Raw genomic sequence first — 18,172 nt, 5'->3', positions numbered from 1 at the left:
TTTCCTAAAAACCCTCAGGGCTCAGGTCCCCATTCAGCAAGTTGTCTCACCCTAGAGTAACCCCAGATGCTAGGAGTGGGGAGAAAGTTGGAGCAGAGCTGAGAGCCACTTTGAGCTCACAGAGCCCAGGGACCTTGTGTAATTTGTGCTACCATAGATCATTCAGACCCATCACCGCAGATGTTGCCAGTCCAAGGTTCCAATTCTTTTTTTTTTTAAGATTTTATTTATTTATTCATAGAAACACAGAGAGACAGAGAGGCAGAGACACAGGCAGAGGGAGAAGCAGGCTCCATGGAGAGAGCCTGACGTGGGACTTGATGCAGGGTCTCCAGGATCACGCCCTGGGCTGCAGGCGGCACTAAACCGCTGCACCACCAGGGCTGCCCGGTTCCAATTCTTAAATTCAAGATTCACATCATGTTGGATGACCTCAGATTAGTGCAAGTGAAAAGAACGTCCCAACCATCTGTGATTACAGCATTGTGCAGGGGGAAAGAGCTTGGCCAAATTCTCCACTTACCAGCTGTGTCAACTCGGGCAAGTCACTTAGATCCCAACTTCCTTGTGTTCAATTTGGGGATAATGATAACCACCTGGAACAGCTGTGACGCTTTTAGAGTAACAGCCTAATTATCAAGCATGATCAGAATAGGTATTGGTTGGATCCAAATAGTTCATTAAAATAGAGAACCAAGAATAGAGAGACACTCATACCTTACACATTTTGTTTTTAACTTAAAGCATAGAAAAATATCAACATTTGCCAACTTGGGATAGGGTCATAGACCTCCTCCAAGAATGGGTCTGCCAATCATAATCCCATTCTGCCTTTCTTTTATAAACTACATTCTTTGCACATCACCCAAGAGCTTTGGTTCCTTCATAGAGAATAAAAAGTACAGACACACAAAGCTTCCGGAAAGCGCAACCTCTCCAGCTTGTCATACTTTTTCGGACTTGTGCGGTGCTGAGTCAATTGGGTGGCTCACGGTTATCCTAAAGGTAGTTTTTCCCAAGCACTCAACTTCATGTCATATACATATAGCTCTCTTTTACACATATTTCATGAGTTTACACAAGAGTAGTCAACATACATCATCTCAATCCAAGTCAAAATGGTATCAGTACAGTGAGTCTTAGCCAGCATTCAGCCCAGTAGGTGAGAGTGGAAATGCATGACACAAAGTGGCCTTCAGCTGCCCCGGGGCAGTCGTCACATGACCTGCCAGGTGTGGAGACCATCAGACAGCCTAGGGAGGCCAGCTGAGCAGTCCCCCACAAAGTGTACTGTAGGGTTTACTGTGCCATCGCTGTCTCTCCTGTGCCTAGTACCGTGCCTGGAATGTATGTGGGCCCATACAACCCGGGGGTTAGTGTTATAGGAATCAAACATTTGCTCTGGGCAACAGTGTGATGGCTCTGCAGTCCAGTGAGCAAGTGTCACCAAGAAATCCCAGAAGAAAGGCATCCCCCTCACAACATGACTGCGGCCTGCCTGGTCCTGATTCGCTAAAGAAGCCACAGGCAAGTACAGAAAACACATACTTTTCCAATGCGCTTTTCTCGAGCCTTTCTTTCTCCTTCTTCTGCCAAGCTTTGTGCTTCTTGACACGCGTTTCCCACAAGGCTCTGACGACAGAAATGTCAAACACGACCACTTTGTGTCCCATTTTGGGAGCATGAAATTACCTATTCAAGAAACGTACATATGTCAGCTTTACACACAAACAGAAGAAAATCATTTTCAGCATGAACTTTATTATTTTTAAGGTTTTATTTATTTATTTTAGAGAAGAAGAGTGAGCCAGCAGTGGTGGGGTGGAGAGCATAGGGAGAGGGAGAGGGACAAGCTCCCCACTGATCGTGGAGCCCCACACGGAACTAGATCCCACAACTCTGAGATCACAACCTGGGATCATCACCTGAGCTAAAAGCAAGAGTCAGACATCCTATCAACTGAGCCACCCAGGCACCCCGGTTTTAGCATAAACTTTAAGATGACACATGAATGGGGGCACCTGGGTGACTCAGTGGTTGAGCATCTGCCTTGGGTTCAGGTTGTGATCCTGGGGTCCTGAGATCAAGTCCCACATCAGGCTCCCTTCAGGGAGCCTCCTTCTTCCTCTGTCCCTGTCTCTGCCTCACTCTGTGTCTCTCATGAATAAATAAATAAAATCTTAAAAAAAAAAGAAAGAAAACATGAATGAACCTATTGTCTTAAGTAATGATAGAATACCCTGTCACTTCCAGGATGCCAGTTTGCTAACATTCTTAAAGCCTGATAGTACTCTGGGTAAGTCAAGTCCAACACCCACCCTGTGGCATCTCCTCTAGAAAGTCACACTTGTGTCGCTGCCTCTCTGCCAAATTGTGGGTTCCCAAAGCCCTCTGGGCCCTCCCCAAGCCTCATGGTTCCACATTCTACTGAATTCTCAGGCATCTAATCTTCCCAATAGGCTGTAACATACTCAAGGGTAAGATTGTGAGTCAACCAGAACGTACACACACACACACACATACACACATACACATTCTCCTGGTGACCTCAGGCTACACACCAGCCACCATTACGTGACAAAACCAATCCTTGCACCTCGCCGTGAGCATTTCCCACTGGGGACTGACCATACAACACAGCATGGGGATGGGTCCTGTGAGGTTCCCCTCCAACATGAAACCTCACAAGCTGCTGATCTCTGCTTATGTGGACTTCCAAGTGCAAGGAAAGTCACAGTCAGGTACATCTTGGCCCTTCACGGGAGTGAGACTCAGCACAGTGCCTGGCACACAGTGGGTCCTCCATAAATATTTGTGGAAAGAATATATGAAAACTGAGTAAAAGTTTTGCATCCTGATTATTCCACTCTCAGACTGCTCAATGAGCTCTCTCTCTCTCTCTCTCGTTTTTATGTTCCCATTTTGTTTTTACTATTTGCTCTAAGTGATTCATTTGCTCACTGCAAAAAAAAAAAAATTATCAGGACTTAAAAGTACATTTTAATGTCCATTCCACTAACCTACACTGATCTCTCTTATCTAAAAATAACTTCCTAGTTATCATTTTAAATTTCCCCTACTTAACAGCATTGAAATCTGGCTCCATCCATTTCCTCATTCATGTGCACACGCACGCACACACATACACACACAACATGTCAGTTGGCAAATAGTAGGGTTGTTGAATATTCTCTTCTCTGGTTCCAGACGTTTCTAAATGGCAGTCAGTGGGGATACAAAACCAAATATTTAATCTTCTGACTCAGCTGTGCACTCTCCATGAATGGCTTGCCAGTCTGAGTGGAAGAGTGGAAGAGCCAGCTTATGTTTGTGCAGGGGAATGCTGGAGAGCCATAATTTTCATCTAAAGAGCTGAAAATGCTGGCCCCAATTTACTTCTGTCTTTCCTTTAACTTCTGACATGTGAGACTGTCTTTTGTCTCTCTTAAAACTCTTTTACCTAAAGGATATTTCTAACAAAGGTGCAAGTGGTGCACCTTTTCTGTGGACTGTGTTTTCCATTCCCTAGAGTAAATACACTGGAGGATCCTATGATAACTCTGTGTCTAACCTTTTCAGGAACTGCTGGACTGTTCCCCCAAAGCAGCTGCATCATTTTACTGCCCCAGCAGCCATGCATGAGGGTCTCCGTGTGTCTACATCCTCTCCACACTCGTTCTTCCATCGTGGCCATCCGGCTAGTTGAGCAGTGGTCTCTAGTGGTTTTCATTTGCATTTCCCTGACAGCTAATGATGTTGATTGAACATATTTTTATGTGCTTATTGACCATTTTAATGCCTTCTTGGTAGAAATATCTATTCAGATCCTTTGCCAAATTTTAAACTGGGCCATTTGTCTTTTTATTGTTGACTTGTAACAGTCTTTATATATTCTAAACACAGGTCTTTCATCAGATACAGGATTTGAAAAATTTTCTCGATTTCACCCTTTTACCTTTATTCTAAGTATATGGCTATATTTGATGTGAGATTTTGTAGACAGACCCCCCCCCTTTTTTTAGTAGACTCCACACCCAGTACAGGGCTTGAACTTACAACCCTGAGATCAATAGTCACATGCTCCACTGACTGATCGAGCCAGGCCCCCCTGAAGACAGAATCTTGTTGAATTATCTATTTCCCACATTCCAACAGTGTCTTTTAATTGTTGTGTTTGAGTAACTTACATTTGTATAATTATTGATTCTTTGCCTTTAGGTCTGAATTCATTTATTATCCATTTTCTGCTTGACCCTTCCTTTTTTTTTCCCCCTCTTTACACTTTCCAGCCTTCCTTTGTGTTTATCTGAACATTTCTTTGTGTTTCTCTGTGTAATCTTTTCTTCTTCATGGTGGCCCTAGGGAGGATAAGCTCCCAGCTTCACTTCTCACAGTCCATCAGAGACACTATTTACCACTTGAAGAGAGGCATGGAAATCTTACTACCACTGAGGTCTCCCACTGGGCTCTCATCTTGGTGCTGCCGTACTCTCCCATGCACTGAATCTGTCACTGTTCTATTTTTGGCTTCCAATCATGAAATTTATTTTAAAGAACTCACAAGGAGGGCACTAGCCTGTCACGTCTGCCCTGATATGTACCGCATCTGTGGCTCCTCCCTCATTCCTGGTGGCTACCTCTGGTAGCACCTCTCTTCTGCCTAAACAACTTCCCTTAACCGTCCCCTGGGACAGACGACATCTACTGCCAGATGCTCTGTTCTCCTTCATCTGAATATCTTCTTTTCACCTTCACTCCGGAAGAGTACTTTCGCTGGATAGAGAATCCCGAGATAATTCTTTTCACTCAGCACTTTTCACTCAACACCATGCCTGTTTTCTTCTGGCCGGCATGGTTTCCCATAAGAAGTGTGCAGTTGTTGCAACCATAAGTCTTGTCGAGGTGACACATCATGGTTCACTCATGACTTTTCGAGACTTTTTCCTCATCTTTGGTTTTCCTCAGTTTAATTATGATGAATCTGGGCATGGATTTCTTGGGATTTATCCTCTGTGGGATTTGCCTGGCTCCTCTGGTCAGAAGGTTTTATCTTTTGCCAAATTTGGGAATTTTCAGCCATTCTTTCTCTAGCTATTTCTTCTGCACTGCCCTCTTCCTCCCCTCCTTCTGGGAATCAGACAAGACAAATATTAGCCCTTTCAATAACGTTTCATAGATTCTTGAGGCTGTCCAGTTTTTTTAGAAGTCTCTTTTCCTCTCTGTTTTCAGATTGATAATATCCAGCAAACCATCTTCAGATGTCCCACCTGGATGACTCAGGTGTTGAGCATCTGCCTTTGGCTCAGGTCATGATTCCAGGGTCTTGGGATCAAGTCCTGCATTGGGCTCCCTGCAGGGAACCTACTTCTCCCTCTGCCTCTCTCTCTGTGTGTCTCATGAATAAATTTTTTAAAATATATTTTTTTTAAAGTCCCATCTCTCCCCTATATTAACTCTATTATGTTTATGAGTTTATCCAGGGAGTGTTTTATTTCAATAATTGTCTATTTTACTTCTAAAATTTCCATTTGGTTCTTTATACTTTCTATTTCTTTGCTGATATTTTCCATCTTTCCATTCATGCCCAACAGTAGAGGGAAAGTACCCCAGAAAGGAAAAACTTGGAAGGACTTCAGACCTTGTTTTAGAAGTTGTGCTTCTGCCCAGCAGATAGCAGGGAAGTCCTCTGGTTTGGGCAAGCTGGTCTGGCTGGGGTGGAAGACAACCTAACCAGCCACCAGTGGTGTGGACATGCAGTAGGGGATCCAGAGCACAGGGGCTCCAAGATGTCTGCTTTCTAGATGGAGAGAACTGCAGAAAGGTTCTTGCTAGCCAGGGCAGTCAGGGTGCAAGGCACCACGTTCTGGGCCTGGGGCTGCGGCAGGCTCCAGGAGATGTGCCCCCAGCTGGCCCCCTCCTGCCCACACTGGAAAAGGCAGGAAACCTCCTCCTACCACACCATCCCTCCAGGGCCTTCCCCTGAGAAACTCTAACATGGTGTTCACTTTAAAGGACAAATACTTAAAGGAACAATGCCGTGTGTCACACAGTACATACGCCGAAGTCTACTTCCAGAAGCAAGCTGAGAGGCAATAAATTGATGACTGACACAGTAGGTGATGAATGTGGATCAGTTCAGACTCACATTCCCTCCCTCCCACCTTCTGGGGCTGGAATTTCCTTCCTCCTCTGAGGGTTCCGTGCAGTTCAGCTGCCCAAGTGCGCCCCCCCCCCCAGTGGCCATCTTGGATGGAGGCCATGGTCCACCCTGGCCTTCAGTTCTAACAGCAGAAGGCATGCTGGTTAGGGCCGGCTGCACAGCTGCAGCTCAGGAAGGAGCCCAGGAGCTCTAAACAACCTTATGGTTGTTCTCTGAGCTCTTTCCTCTTCTTGCTTGCCTCGATTCTTCTAGATTCCTGGGGCTCCCTTTTACAGTCCTCTGGCCAGAGACCTATGGTTTCAGTCCATCTGCTTTGCTGTCCACCTGCTTTGGGGCGCCAAGTAGCAGGTGCTCCTGGAGAGGGAAAAAGCAATGAGAGTTTTCTCCACCTTCTGGGGCCTGCAATTCCTGTGATCCAAAAGGAAAGACCTCTTTCTCAAAATATTGGGGACTGAGGCCCTCCACTATCAACCTCACCCCACGCCCCGGCCCCTTCCTGCGATCACAGAATCCTTTGTGCGCTGAGGCATGACAGAATGAAGAAAAGAAAAACAAGGATTTGAATCCATTCTCTGAGCATTAGGGGGGTCCCCTTTTCCACTCCTGCAGCAACATTAGGTACCCTTGTGCCCAATTCTGACTTCCAGGCTGCCTTGAGTCCAGGCTGCATAACACTGGAGGGGAAAATGGGAAACATACCGCAGGCTCTCTGTACTCGGAATTCTGATATCTTTCCCCTCCTCTCTTGCAACCAGTTACTTTTCAGAGTCTTGATATTCCTGCTCTGTGTATTCCTTTTGAGTTTGAGAACTGCATTTAATAGGAGAAACATGGTGGAGGATGCCTAACGCTGTCTCACCCAGAACCAGAAACCACTGCATTTAATTTGTCTTTTACCACTTTCCTTACTCTGTCATTTTGAGCTCAGGAGCACCTAAGCTGCAAAGGTCTTAAGGTTTTGGCTTTTGACAAAAAAAAAATTAAATTAAATAAGATAAAATAAAATAAAATTGCATCAAAGCATGCCAAGCACAGCCTGAAAACAAGAGAGTACAGTCCCCAGCCTGTAATGGAGAAAAATGAGAAAGAGAGAATCAGGCAGACTTAAACTCTTTGAGGCGATCTCTACACATAATCCAAGTCTACACATAGAAGCAAAGCAAAAAGCCAAAGTAAAGTGAGCTTTCCCAGCAGCGTGGACAGCCCAGCCAGCCAAGGGTACTTAAAACTGGAAGGATTGCTCTATGTTCAGGGTGTGTGTGCTCTAGATCAACCAGCATGGTTCAGCCTTTGTTGAGTGACTGTCATTTTCTTAGAGCAACAAATTCTTGTGGAGTAGCCAGATCTGTCCATTAACTGTCTGTGCATTAAACAAACACACACACACAAACACACACAGACCATTGCTCATTAGTTTCTATGCATTCATTTGGAAATGTAATTCAATTTTGCATCTTAGAGGAATGGTGTCTTCTGGATGCTTTGGGTTTTATTTTTAAATACCTGCAAATCAATATTAGTGTCAGTGTTTTGGTGGGAAATAGCATATCCTATCTGCCATCTAACCATGTTCCCCATTTCCCCTGTATCTTGCAAAGCAGAGAAGGAAGTTCTTTTCTTCAATTAAAAGGGTTTAAAAAAAAAGAGAGAGGGGGTTTTGAATGGGCTGGAATTTAAATCAAGATCTTGCCCATGAGATGTTCGGTTTGCAAATGTGTATAACAAAACTTAGAGGCTTTAAGAACAGTGAGAGATGACCACGTTTGCTAGAGATCTGCATATACTGTCCAGAAATCCTGGGAAGCTAAGAAATAACCAATCCTGGGATCCCTGGATGGCTCAGTAGTTTAGTGCTTGCCTTTGGCCCAGGGCATGGTCCTGGAGTCCCCAGATCGAGTCCCACATCAGGCTCCCTGCATGGAGCCTGCTTCTCTCTCTGCCTATGTCTCTGCCTCCCTCTGTGTGTGTCTTTCATGAATAAATAAATAAAATCTTTAAAAAATAAATAAATAGGGGATCCCTGGGTGGCTCAGCAGTTCAGCGCCTGCCTTTGGCCCAGGGTGTGATCCTGAAGACCGGGGATCGAGTCCCACATCAGGCTCCCTGCATGAACCTGCTTCTCCCTCTGCCTGTGTCTCTGCCTCTCTCTCTCTCTCTCTCTCTCCCCCATCATGAATAAATAAATAAAATCCTTTTTTAAAAAATAATAAATAAATAAATAAATAAATAAATAAATAAATAAATAACCAGTCCGTGAATGCCAGGGCCAGCTCAGCCCCTGGTGTCCTGTACAGGACAGTGCTGAATCTAGGCCTCCCGAGACAACTGGGCAGGTTCAGGATCAACCCTGGAGACAGTAGCTCTATGGGTGGGTGTCAGATCACAGAAGTGGTTTTATAATAGGAGCCAATGAGTCATTCTAGAACAGCAGGAGACTCTCCATCCAGAAGCAGAGAGGAGGGAGACGTCTGGGATGCAGAGAGGAGGGAAGCAAGGAGAAAGGAAATGTCAGGGACACATGCAAGTGCCAGTCACTCAGCAGGTTGGGGAAAGAGAGATGGTCCCCTGACAAATTTACAAAGCTAATCTCTTCTTTGTAGCATGAGCTCCAGCCAACACAACCTTTCAGGCAAATACGTAAAATGTAATTTCCTAAGCATTAGGTTTCTCCAGAACTATAGAAATAGCACCATGATATACTATACCAAAGCAGTAAAGAGAAAAAAAAATCACCTCTACAGGATGCAGTGTGAGAGAACATCAATTCAAATGAAGCAATAACCTCCAAGAGAAAACACAACATCCAAGTATACAAGTACACTCTCCTGAGGCACCATAAAAAATGCAGAGCGTCAGCCTGAGCCCTCAATGGATTTTACAGCAAAGGTTCATGGATCCAAGGGGACATCAGATTCCAATTGCCTGCTGGAGATCTGGCTTTATGGTTACAGCAGAATCACAAGAACACAGATCCCTACATTTGGGCTGCATGGTCTCAGCCACAGAGCATCTTCCAGAGAAGAAGACACAAGGGACTAGAGGAGAGGACAGGATGACAATGACATCACTTATGGCGATAGAGAGGACACTGGGGCAGAGTGCCATTGGCTCATTTTTCTCCAGCGCTTGGTGTTCTGGGTCCTGAGTGAACGCATCACAATCAGAGACTCTCAAAAGTTGGATTCATAGTGGAAAGGAAAATTTCTCCCGGAAAAACCTTCTGCTTTACTGCAGGGGTCAGCAAACATTTTCAGTAAAAGAGCAAGATAGTAAATATTGTAGGCTTCACAGGCCAACTGACAAAATGGAAGATATTACGTAGGTACTTACATAACAAAAGAGAAAGCTCTTGGCCTGCTCCTCCCTGCTGACTTGCCCTGGGCCTGCCAGAGCCATGAGCATGCTCCCATGCTTCGTGCTCAGTTGCCACTTGCTAGAGACATTCTCAGGACAAGAGCGACTGGCTCAAGAGGGAAAGGCCTGGCAGGCCAGCACACAGAGGGACTGGGAATGGGGACCTGCTGTAGTCAGTTTCACTCTCTATCCCAGTAACACCCAGATGCTGGTGGTTCCTTCTGTCCTCCTGTCAGCTCAAGGTGGGTAGCTGGCTAGTGGCTATGTGGACTTGCTAAATCACCAACTCCTGAGCAGAGATTCCACTGCTTGGTGCCTGGGCATTGTCAACAGCAGAGTCTCCAACATGTAGAGAGCAACTAGCATGGGCCTTGGGCAGCAGCAAGATACAGCTGGTCAAGTAGATAGGCACTTGGAGGGAATAAAGGGAGAGGGGGTACTCCAGCTTGGGCTCCATGGCTCAGAGTGCAAGCCCCCTCCAGTGGTGCCCATGTGCCATACAAAAACATGTGCCAGTCTTGTTTGTGCATCTCAGCTTCAGTGAACAATAAAATAGATTTTGTTTTGTGGATATGATGGCTTTAACTTGTACCCACAAATTCCTTGACATTCTCTCCTGTAAAAGGGTAGAGCTTAATTCCTCCCCCCTTGAGCATGGATTGGATTCAGTGACTCACTTCTAATGAATAAAATGTGGTAAGAGTGATGGCGTGCAACTTCTGAGACGAAGTCCCACCAGGCACTCCTCTATCTATTTCTTGGGTCATGCACTCCAGGGGAAGTCAGCCACTGTGTCATGAGGATGCTGAAGTGGCCCTATAGAGAAGCTTCATATGGAGAGGAACAGAGGTCTCCTGTCAGTAGCCATGTAAGTGGAAGCTGTCTAAAGGCAAATCCTCCAGCCCCAGTTGAGCCTTCAGATGGTAGCAGCCCCAGAAGACATCTCAGATGCAACTTCACAACAGGCCCTGAGCCTGGACCACTCAGCTAAGGCATTCTCAAACCTCGGACATAATATGTTTGTTGTGTTAAGCTGTAAGTAAGTGTTGGAGTGGTTTGTTATGCGACAATAAATCATTAATACAGTGGACAGTAAAATAAGAGCCACTTAAAAGAATCAGTCTCAATTTATAGAGAAATCTGGTATCTATATCCTGCTGCCTCCTTGATATATCCACTTGGATGTCCCATGCATAGCTCAAAGAAACACAATTCCTTCCAAAGTCCCTCACTTAAAATCTAACCATTCCTGGCTGCCTTAATTCCTCATCTTGACTCCATCATTACCTGGAGGTCACTCTTTTATGCCTTCTGCTTCCTCGGCCCTACCCGCCATATGGTCACAAACACGTACACGAGCACACACATTCATTCACACATCCAGTGTATCACCCAGGTCTTAGAAGGCATGCATTTCTCACTACCAGTTAGTGTCACAGCTGGCCTCGTCATGCAGAAGCCTCACAGCTGATGTCCCAACTTCCCACTCGCCCGCATCCAATCCATTTATTACACAACAGTGAGCATCATTTCCCGACAAGAATGAGATCATGCTGCTGCCTGGCTGAAGTGCTCCAGAGACTTCCCTTTGGGATGAGGGGAAGATTCCAGCTTCTCACAGGGCCCAGTGAGATTTTGGCATGATCCACCTTCAAACCCTTTCCTCCTCAGTGTGTCACTCATCCCACATTTCTTCCTACTTCAGGTCCTGAACACACTGCGCCATCTGCCTAGACCCTCTTCCCCCATCTGCCTGGCTTCCTCACATCCCCATGCCCCCTGAACTCAGCTTCAGTGTTCTCTCTTCAGCATGGCCTTCATGGCCTCTTTATCCAGGGTAGATCCTCCGGTTATTTTCTCTCTCAAACTGTTGCTCGTTCGCTTTACAGCACACAATACAAGTTGAACTATTTGCTCCTTGGTTTAATTATACTTTGACAGTGGGTTGCACTGAGAAGGGCCATGGTTTATCGACAGAAGCAGCCACCCGAGAAGCCCCAGACGTGGGCTCAGAGTCAGCCACTGACCCTGAGCAGTCACCAGGTGACAGACGGTGACAGACGATAGCCCTGGAGGGGATGTGGGGCCAGGCTCCTGCTTCTGGACCTCAACACAGAAACCCTGCATATTGAGCCAGTTTATGTGGTGTGTATCTCTGTTCTTTGATTCCTGGGAACCCCAAATAACTGACATTATGGACACTCGTCAAATGTAGAAGGATGAATGTCCCTGCCCCTGAGCTCTCCATCTGGAGAGGAGAACAGAAGCTCACAGAGATATATTTCAGTGCTGCGTGCAGATTTGATAATGGGGGCTGAACAAACATTGTAGTGTGAGAAGAGGAACTCCCTCAAGTATGTGTGGGGGGTGGGACTCGGGGCCAACCCACAGGGATCCTGAGGAAGGGGAGAGGGAGTCTCGGTGCAGATTTGCTTGAATAATTGTTCACCCGCCCTCCACAACCCAGGTACATTAGAATCACTTTACAGAGCCATCCACTGTCTGAGCCAGAGGGCATGACTGGAAAAACATGTCCCCTGGCACCAGAACACTCGTTCCCACTCAGAAGACCTATGCCAGGGTTCCAAGAGGGAGGGGGACATTCTACTCACCTAGTCCTCTCCCTTCTGGTCAAACAGCAGACTGGGCAAAGAGAGGTCGAGAGGTTGGGAACAGGCCTCACATCTCTGAAAGTCTAAGGTACAGAGGATCTGAGGGAGGAGACCCAACAAAGCCCACAATACAGGTGCCCAGCCATTCTGGGCACTCCCTCCGCCAGGGTGGCAGAGGGACAGAGGCAAGGCGGGAGCTGTGTCTAGGCAGGGGACACAGTGTATGCACAGCGTGAGGGACAGAGCTGAGGTCGGGGGTGGGGGGTCACCTGAACATCCATGGGGAGAGAGGCCTAGGCCTGTTGCCCCCAACAGCTCTTCAGAGCCCCCAGGGCCACTCTTTCCTCTGGGCAGACCAGCTCCAGAACCTCCACAGCATTCTTCCCCACGTATCCGCCACATGAATAAGACATCTATTGTCAGCCTTGTGGAACTAAGGGGGTGACTATGACTATAGGGATTCCTGGGGACACCAATGCACAGAGAGGACAAGACCATAGCCAACAAGGGGCTTTTGTGACACACAAATCCCATTCAATCCTCACATAAGGCCACTGCTTGGACCCCAGAGTTGGAACCCAGAGTGAGTGTTCTGATAGAAACAGCAGGGTTGCTGAAGGCTAAATTCTGAAGGGAGGTCAGTAGAGTCACGATATTTCAGCTCAATTCTGAATTAAATTACATTTTCTGTCACAAGGTCAGAGTTTCCCTGGGAATATCCATTATTTTTACAGTAAATTTGTTAAACCAGAAAATCCAGGCAGGGAGGCGGAGTCTCTGGACAGGATTAAAAGGAAGGACCCTGTCAGAACCAACCTGCTGGAGGCTAGAGTCCTGCCTCCTCCACTTAAAGCTGCACGTCCCTGAGATGGTCACCTAACCTCTCTGCACCCCAGTGTACTTATCTGAACACGGGTGTGACAGCAGTACCCTGCTCATAAGACTGGGGACAGGATCAGGTGTGATCATTTGTGTCAAGTGCTTAAGACAGTACCTGGCACCTGGTAAAACTCCAAAAATGTCAGTTATTAAAAAGAAAGAAGAAAAGAAATGAAGACAGATATGGTCACCAATGAAATGCAAGATAAGAACAAGAGGTTCATGAACACCCGAGGATTCTTCTGCCCCTGGAATGGTTAGGAGAAGTTCTCTGCGAGATCGCCCCAGTCCCTGAGTTACTGGAGAGAATTTGGTAGAGTCACCAGCACAGCTAAGCTACTTACAAATCCAGATGATTCTCCCCTGGGTTTCCGATCAGTTTCCCACCCTCACCCTCTCCCCAAGGGGATAAGACAGTCTCAGGAGGAAAGACTCCCCCCCCGCCACCCCAGATATCAATCATCCCTTTCAGGGCACCCAAGACACAAACAAAGTTGATTTATCTCCCCTAGACAACACTTTGGACCAGAAAGCTCTGAGCTCAGCCTTGGGCACCAGGGCAGTTTACTGGGAAAAATCCACTAAGCAGGAGCAGGAACCTTGGACACCCCCTGCCACAGCAGCAGCCTCTCGGGGAACCACCTGCCCCTGCCACATTTTCTCCTTCTCGACTCAATTCCAGTTCTTGCCCTAAAATGTAGATAAATGCATATTCTGTGTTCCACTGGGAATGTTTACCCCTGTCCTGCCAGGCACGGTGGGACAGATGTAAACAAGGAGGTACTGCCCCCCTCACCCTCCCCAGCAGGTGCCACAAGCCCCCTTGCTCCCATTCCTTTCACAATCCCCCCGGTCTCCAGAGCAGGTGCTCACTTGCTCCTGCCGCGTCCCCACCCCCACGACGGCCACCTACCCGTGACTGCGTGACCGAGCTGCCGCCCCAGCCCCTGCCTGCTGCCTGCCTAGTGGAATCCGGGCTGCAGAGCCTGTTGACGCCGCAGCCGCCACACACTGGAGCCTCCTGGCCTGTGCACTAACGGGCTATATTTGTCAGTGGATAATATGATCTGTAGGACATGTGCTGATAAACGGTCTATCTATTCAATGTGACTCAGCCCGGCATGAGACAAAACGCATTTCAAAGGGGAGGGCTTGGCACAGGGCAAATGACAGGCTGGCCAATGTGAGCCCTATAACCCGGGATTACAGATGGCACAGCCTTTTTCCACGGGCCATCCTGAAGTGTGTTGAGTGAAACAGGCCAGAAAGGGGAAAGGGCTTGTGCTCTTCGCACTGTGAGCTAAGAACCAAACAAAAAGCAGGATCAGAAGGCCATACGACCCAGTGAATGTAAAAGTGTTTTCAGTGTTCAAAGCAATGCTTATCACAGGTCTGGGTTTCACCTTGTTTTTCTTTAAATTTCCTAAAACATATGAATTTAGGTTCTCTTTAATGATTTTATTAATTGGGCAAAGATGCTTTGTTGAAATCCAACACTGTGACAATTTGATAATTAATCAGGAATGGCTCCTACCTCACTGCATCTCCCAGCCCCACTTCCCTCACCCCTGCCTGTTCCAAGAGGTCCTTACAACCACCCCCACTTCTGGGCAACAGACTCCTCATACCCCTTCATCCTAAACAGAAGACCCCCTTTGTCTACTATAGGCATAATAACTCTAATTACAAAATAGTTGGATTTTGAAGGGACTATTTTCTATTTGTTGACATTTATAATTAAGTTATCATTTTATTAATGCAATCCCTGTTAAAATACCAACAGCATTTTTCACACAGCTAGAACAAACAATCCTAAAATTTACAGGGAACCAAAAGACCACAAACGGCCAAAACAATTTTGAAAAAGAAAAACAAAGTTGGAGGTATCATAATTCCAGACTTCAAGCTGCATTACAAAACTGTAATCAAAAAAAAAAAAACTGTAATCATCAAAATATTATGGCACTGGCACAAAACCAGGCACATAGATCAATAGAACAGAATAGAGAACCCAGAAATAAACCCATAATTGTATAGTAAACCTTCAACAAAGCAGGAAAGAATATGCAATGGAAAAAAGACAGTCTCTTCAACAAATGGTGTTGGGAAAACTGGACAGCTACATGCAAAAGAATGAAACTGGACCGCTTTCTCACACCATACACAAAAATAAACTCAAAATGGATTAAAGACCTAAATGTGAGACCTGAAACCATAAAGATCCCAGAAGAGAACACAGGCAGTAATATCTCTGGCATCAGCCATAGCAATGTTTTTCTAGATGTCTCCTGAGGCAAGGGAAACAAAAGCAAAAACAAACTACTGAGGTCACATCAAAATAAAAAGCTTCTACACAGTGAAGGAAATGATCAAAAGACTAAAAGGCAACCCATAGAATTGGAGAAGATATTTACAAATGACATATCTGATAAAGGGTTAGTATCCAAGATATATAAAGAACTGACACAATTTAACATCCAAAAAACAACCCAATTAAAAACAGGCAGAAGATATGAACAGACATTTTTCCAAAGAAGACATCCAGATTGGCCAACAGACATATGAAAAGATGCCTAACGCCACTTATCATCGGGAAAATGTAAATCAAAGTACAATTAGACATCACCTCACACCTGTCAGAATGGTTAAAATCGGGATCCCTGGGTGGCACGGGGATTTAGCGCCTGCCTTCGGCCCAGGGCGTGATCCTGGAGACCCTGGATCGAGTCCCACGTCAAGCTCCCTGCTTGGAGTCTGCTTCTCCCTCTGCCTCTCTCTCTCTCTCTCTCTCTCTCTGTCTCTCATGAATAAATAAATAAAATCTTTTTAAAAAAAAGAATGGCTAAAATCAAAAACACAAAGAAATAACAAGCATTGGCGGGAATGAGAAGAAAAAGGAACCCTTGTGCACTGTTGGTGGGAGTGCAAAATGGTGCAGCCACTCTGGAAAACAGTATGGAGTTTCCTCAGAAAGTTAAAAATAGGACTACCCTACAGTCCAGTAATCACACTACTGGGTATTTACCAAAAAAGACAAAACCACCAATTTGAAGGGTAATGTGCATCCCTACGTTCATAGCAGCATTATTTACAATAGCCAAGATGTGGAAGCGGGCCAAGGGTCCATTTTATCCAGCCATAAAAAAAGGGTGAAATCTTGTCATTTGCAATGACATGGTTGGAGCTAAGTAAAATAAGTCAGCCAAATACTATATGATTTCACTCATATGTGGAATTTAAGAAATAAGACAAACAAGCAAAGGAAAAAAGAGAGAGACAAACCAAGACTCTTAGCTACAGAGAATAAACTACTGGTTATCAAGGGAAAATGGGGAAGGGGTGAAATAATTGATGGGGATTAAGGAGCACACTTGCCCGGGATGAGCACCAGGTAATGTGCAGAAGTGCTGAATCACTGTATCGTACACCTGAAACTAATATAACATCGCATGTTACCTATATTAGAGTTAAAATTTTGTTAATAAAGTTGTTTATTTTAATAGGTAAAAAAAATTTTAATTACTGTTTTACTTTTTTAAAAAGGTTTATTTATTTATATGACAGAGAGAGAGCACAAGCAAGGAGAGTGGCAGGCAGATGGAGAGGGAGAAGTAGGCCCCTCACAGAGCAGGGGGCAGATGTCGGGCTCCATGCGGGGCTCCATCAAGGACCCCGGGATCATGACCTGAGCTGAAGGCAGACGCTTAATGGACTGAGCCACTCAGGCGCCACAATAAATTATCATTTTAAATTACATACCAGATTGATGGAACTAAAATAAATCTCTGGAACAATATTAAATCAGACCTTTAAAGTGTTAGATGTGCTTTTTATTACTTAGAATTTGAATAGTATTTTTCTCTTTTGATAAATAATGTAAGTTTCCTAGTCAGTAATTGTCGCATTTGGTTTTTGTTTTGTTTTGTTTATGGTGTTCTGAACCAAAGAATATAAATTGAAAAGGTAGTTTCAGGTCAAATGCTGCTTAAATACTTTTTCAATTTATAAGAGGGCTAGCTATTCAAAAGCTCAATCGTATTAAAGTTGAAAAATATTTTCCCCCACAAATACATTCAAATACCATGGGCTTCCTTTACGATGCCAGGGTTAGAGAAGCAGGCCATTGTTCAGCCCAGGCTCCTGAGCCTACAATGTGCACCCAAACAGGACTGAGAAATTTAGCAAATAAAAATTCTTTCAGTTACATTTGAATTTCAGATAAACCACAAGTAATTTTTAATAAAAGTATGTTTCCAATATTGCATGAGTCATACTTAAAAATTATTTGTGGTTTATCTGAAGTTTAAATATTCCTGGGTGTCCTGTATTTTATCTGGCAACCCTCCACCGTAACCACCTAGGATCTTACGAAACTGCAAAGTCTGACGCAGGAGGCCACAGAGGGACCCATAGTCGGTCTCCCTAATAAGCTCTAGGTGACAGGGAAGCTGCTGGTCCGGGGGGCGCCAGAGCACAAGGAGCCCTGAGGCCCTGGAATTAGCACAGTCTGGAGGAAGGGGTACCCAGGACTGGCCCCTTGTGGGAGAGGCCTGCGTCTGTGTGGGCGTGGCCTGTTTGTGTGGGGGCGTGGCCTGTGTGGGGGCGTGGCCTGCGTGGACCCCTCCCCCCCAGGAGGTCCTGACTCAAGTCTGCGGTGAGGTCCAGTGATCCATAATTCGGCATGTTCAGTACAGTCGCTTCTGATTCACAGGCAGGGAAATGAATCAGGAAGTACTTTAAAATACATAATGTACTTTTATTAATACAAGGAACTGTTTTTATTGTGTTAAACTCACTGTGTGCAGATGCTCCATCTCTTGGCTGTATCAGGGAAGAAATTCCAGGGGCGTCTGGCAGGCTGGCTGGGTCAGTACAACGTGTGACTCTTGATTTCCCGGTTGTAAGTTTGAGCCCTACCTTGGGTGTAGAGATTACTTAAAAATAAAATCTTAAGAAGAAAGAAGGAAATAAAGAACTTAGTGTCCGAGCGCCCAAGGGGCAGCAGGTAGGACTGTGCCCTGTGGTCTTCACCTCACCATCCAGGGCCCCCTTAAAGTCTCAACCCTTACAAAGTCTTAATATCACCAACCCCATGGGGCGCCTGGGTGGGTCAGTCCATTAAGCACCTGTTGTGGGCTTAGGTCTTGATCCTGGGGTCCTGGGATTG

At 45.6% G+C, this 18,172-nt stretch overlaps 1 protein-coding gene across 4 annotated transcripts in view; it reads right to left on the bottom strand.

Moving 5' to 3' along the window:
* LRRC2 (leucine rich repeat containing 2) overlaps window positions 1–14,074 on the bottom strand; it is a 37,551-nt gene extending 23,477 nt beyond the window's left edge. The window contains exons 1-3 of one of the 4 annotated variants that reach the window (XM_038566662.1): window positions 13,919–14,068; window positions 6,359–6,514; window positions 1,549–1,692 (exon numbers count right to left, since the gene is read on the bottom strand). In XM_038566662.1, the coding sequence (XP_038422590.1) occupies window positions 1,549–1,673 (125 nt within the window). In that variant the 5' untranslated portion in view covers window positions 1,674–1,692; window positions 6,359–6,514; window positions 13,919–14,068. Of the gene's footprint in view, window positions 1–1,548; window positions 1,693–6,358; window positions 6,515–12,126; window positions 12,210–12,395; window positions 12,523–13,918 lie in introns of those variants that run through there. The other 3 variants (XM_038566659.1, XM_038566658.1, XM_038566660.1) reach the window with 3 other exon arrangements.
* Window positions 14,075–18,172: the final 4,098 nt, after the last annotated feature.

Source organism: Canis lupus, chromosome 20, assembly GCF_011100685.1.
Source record: "Canis lupus familiaris isolate Mischka breed German Shepherd chromosome 20, alternate assembly UU_Cfam_GSD_1.0, whole genome shotgun sequence".
NCBI classification, from domain to species: domain Eukaryota; kingdom Metazoa; phylum Chordata; class Mammalia; order Carnivora; family Canidae; genus Canis; species Canis lupus.
Note: the sequence above shows the minus strand (reverse complement) of the source record. Positions and strands in the feature narration are given on the sequence as shown.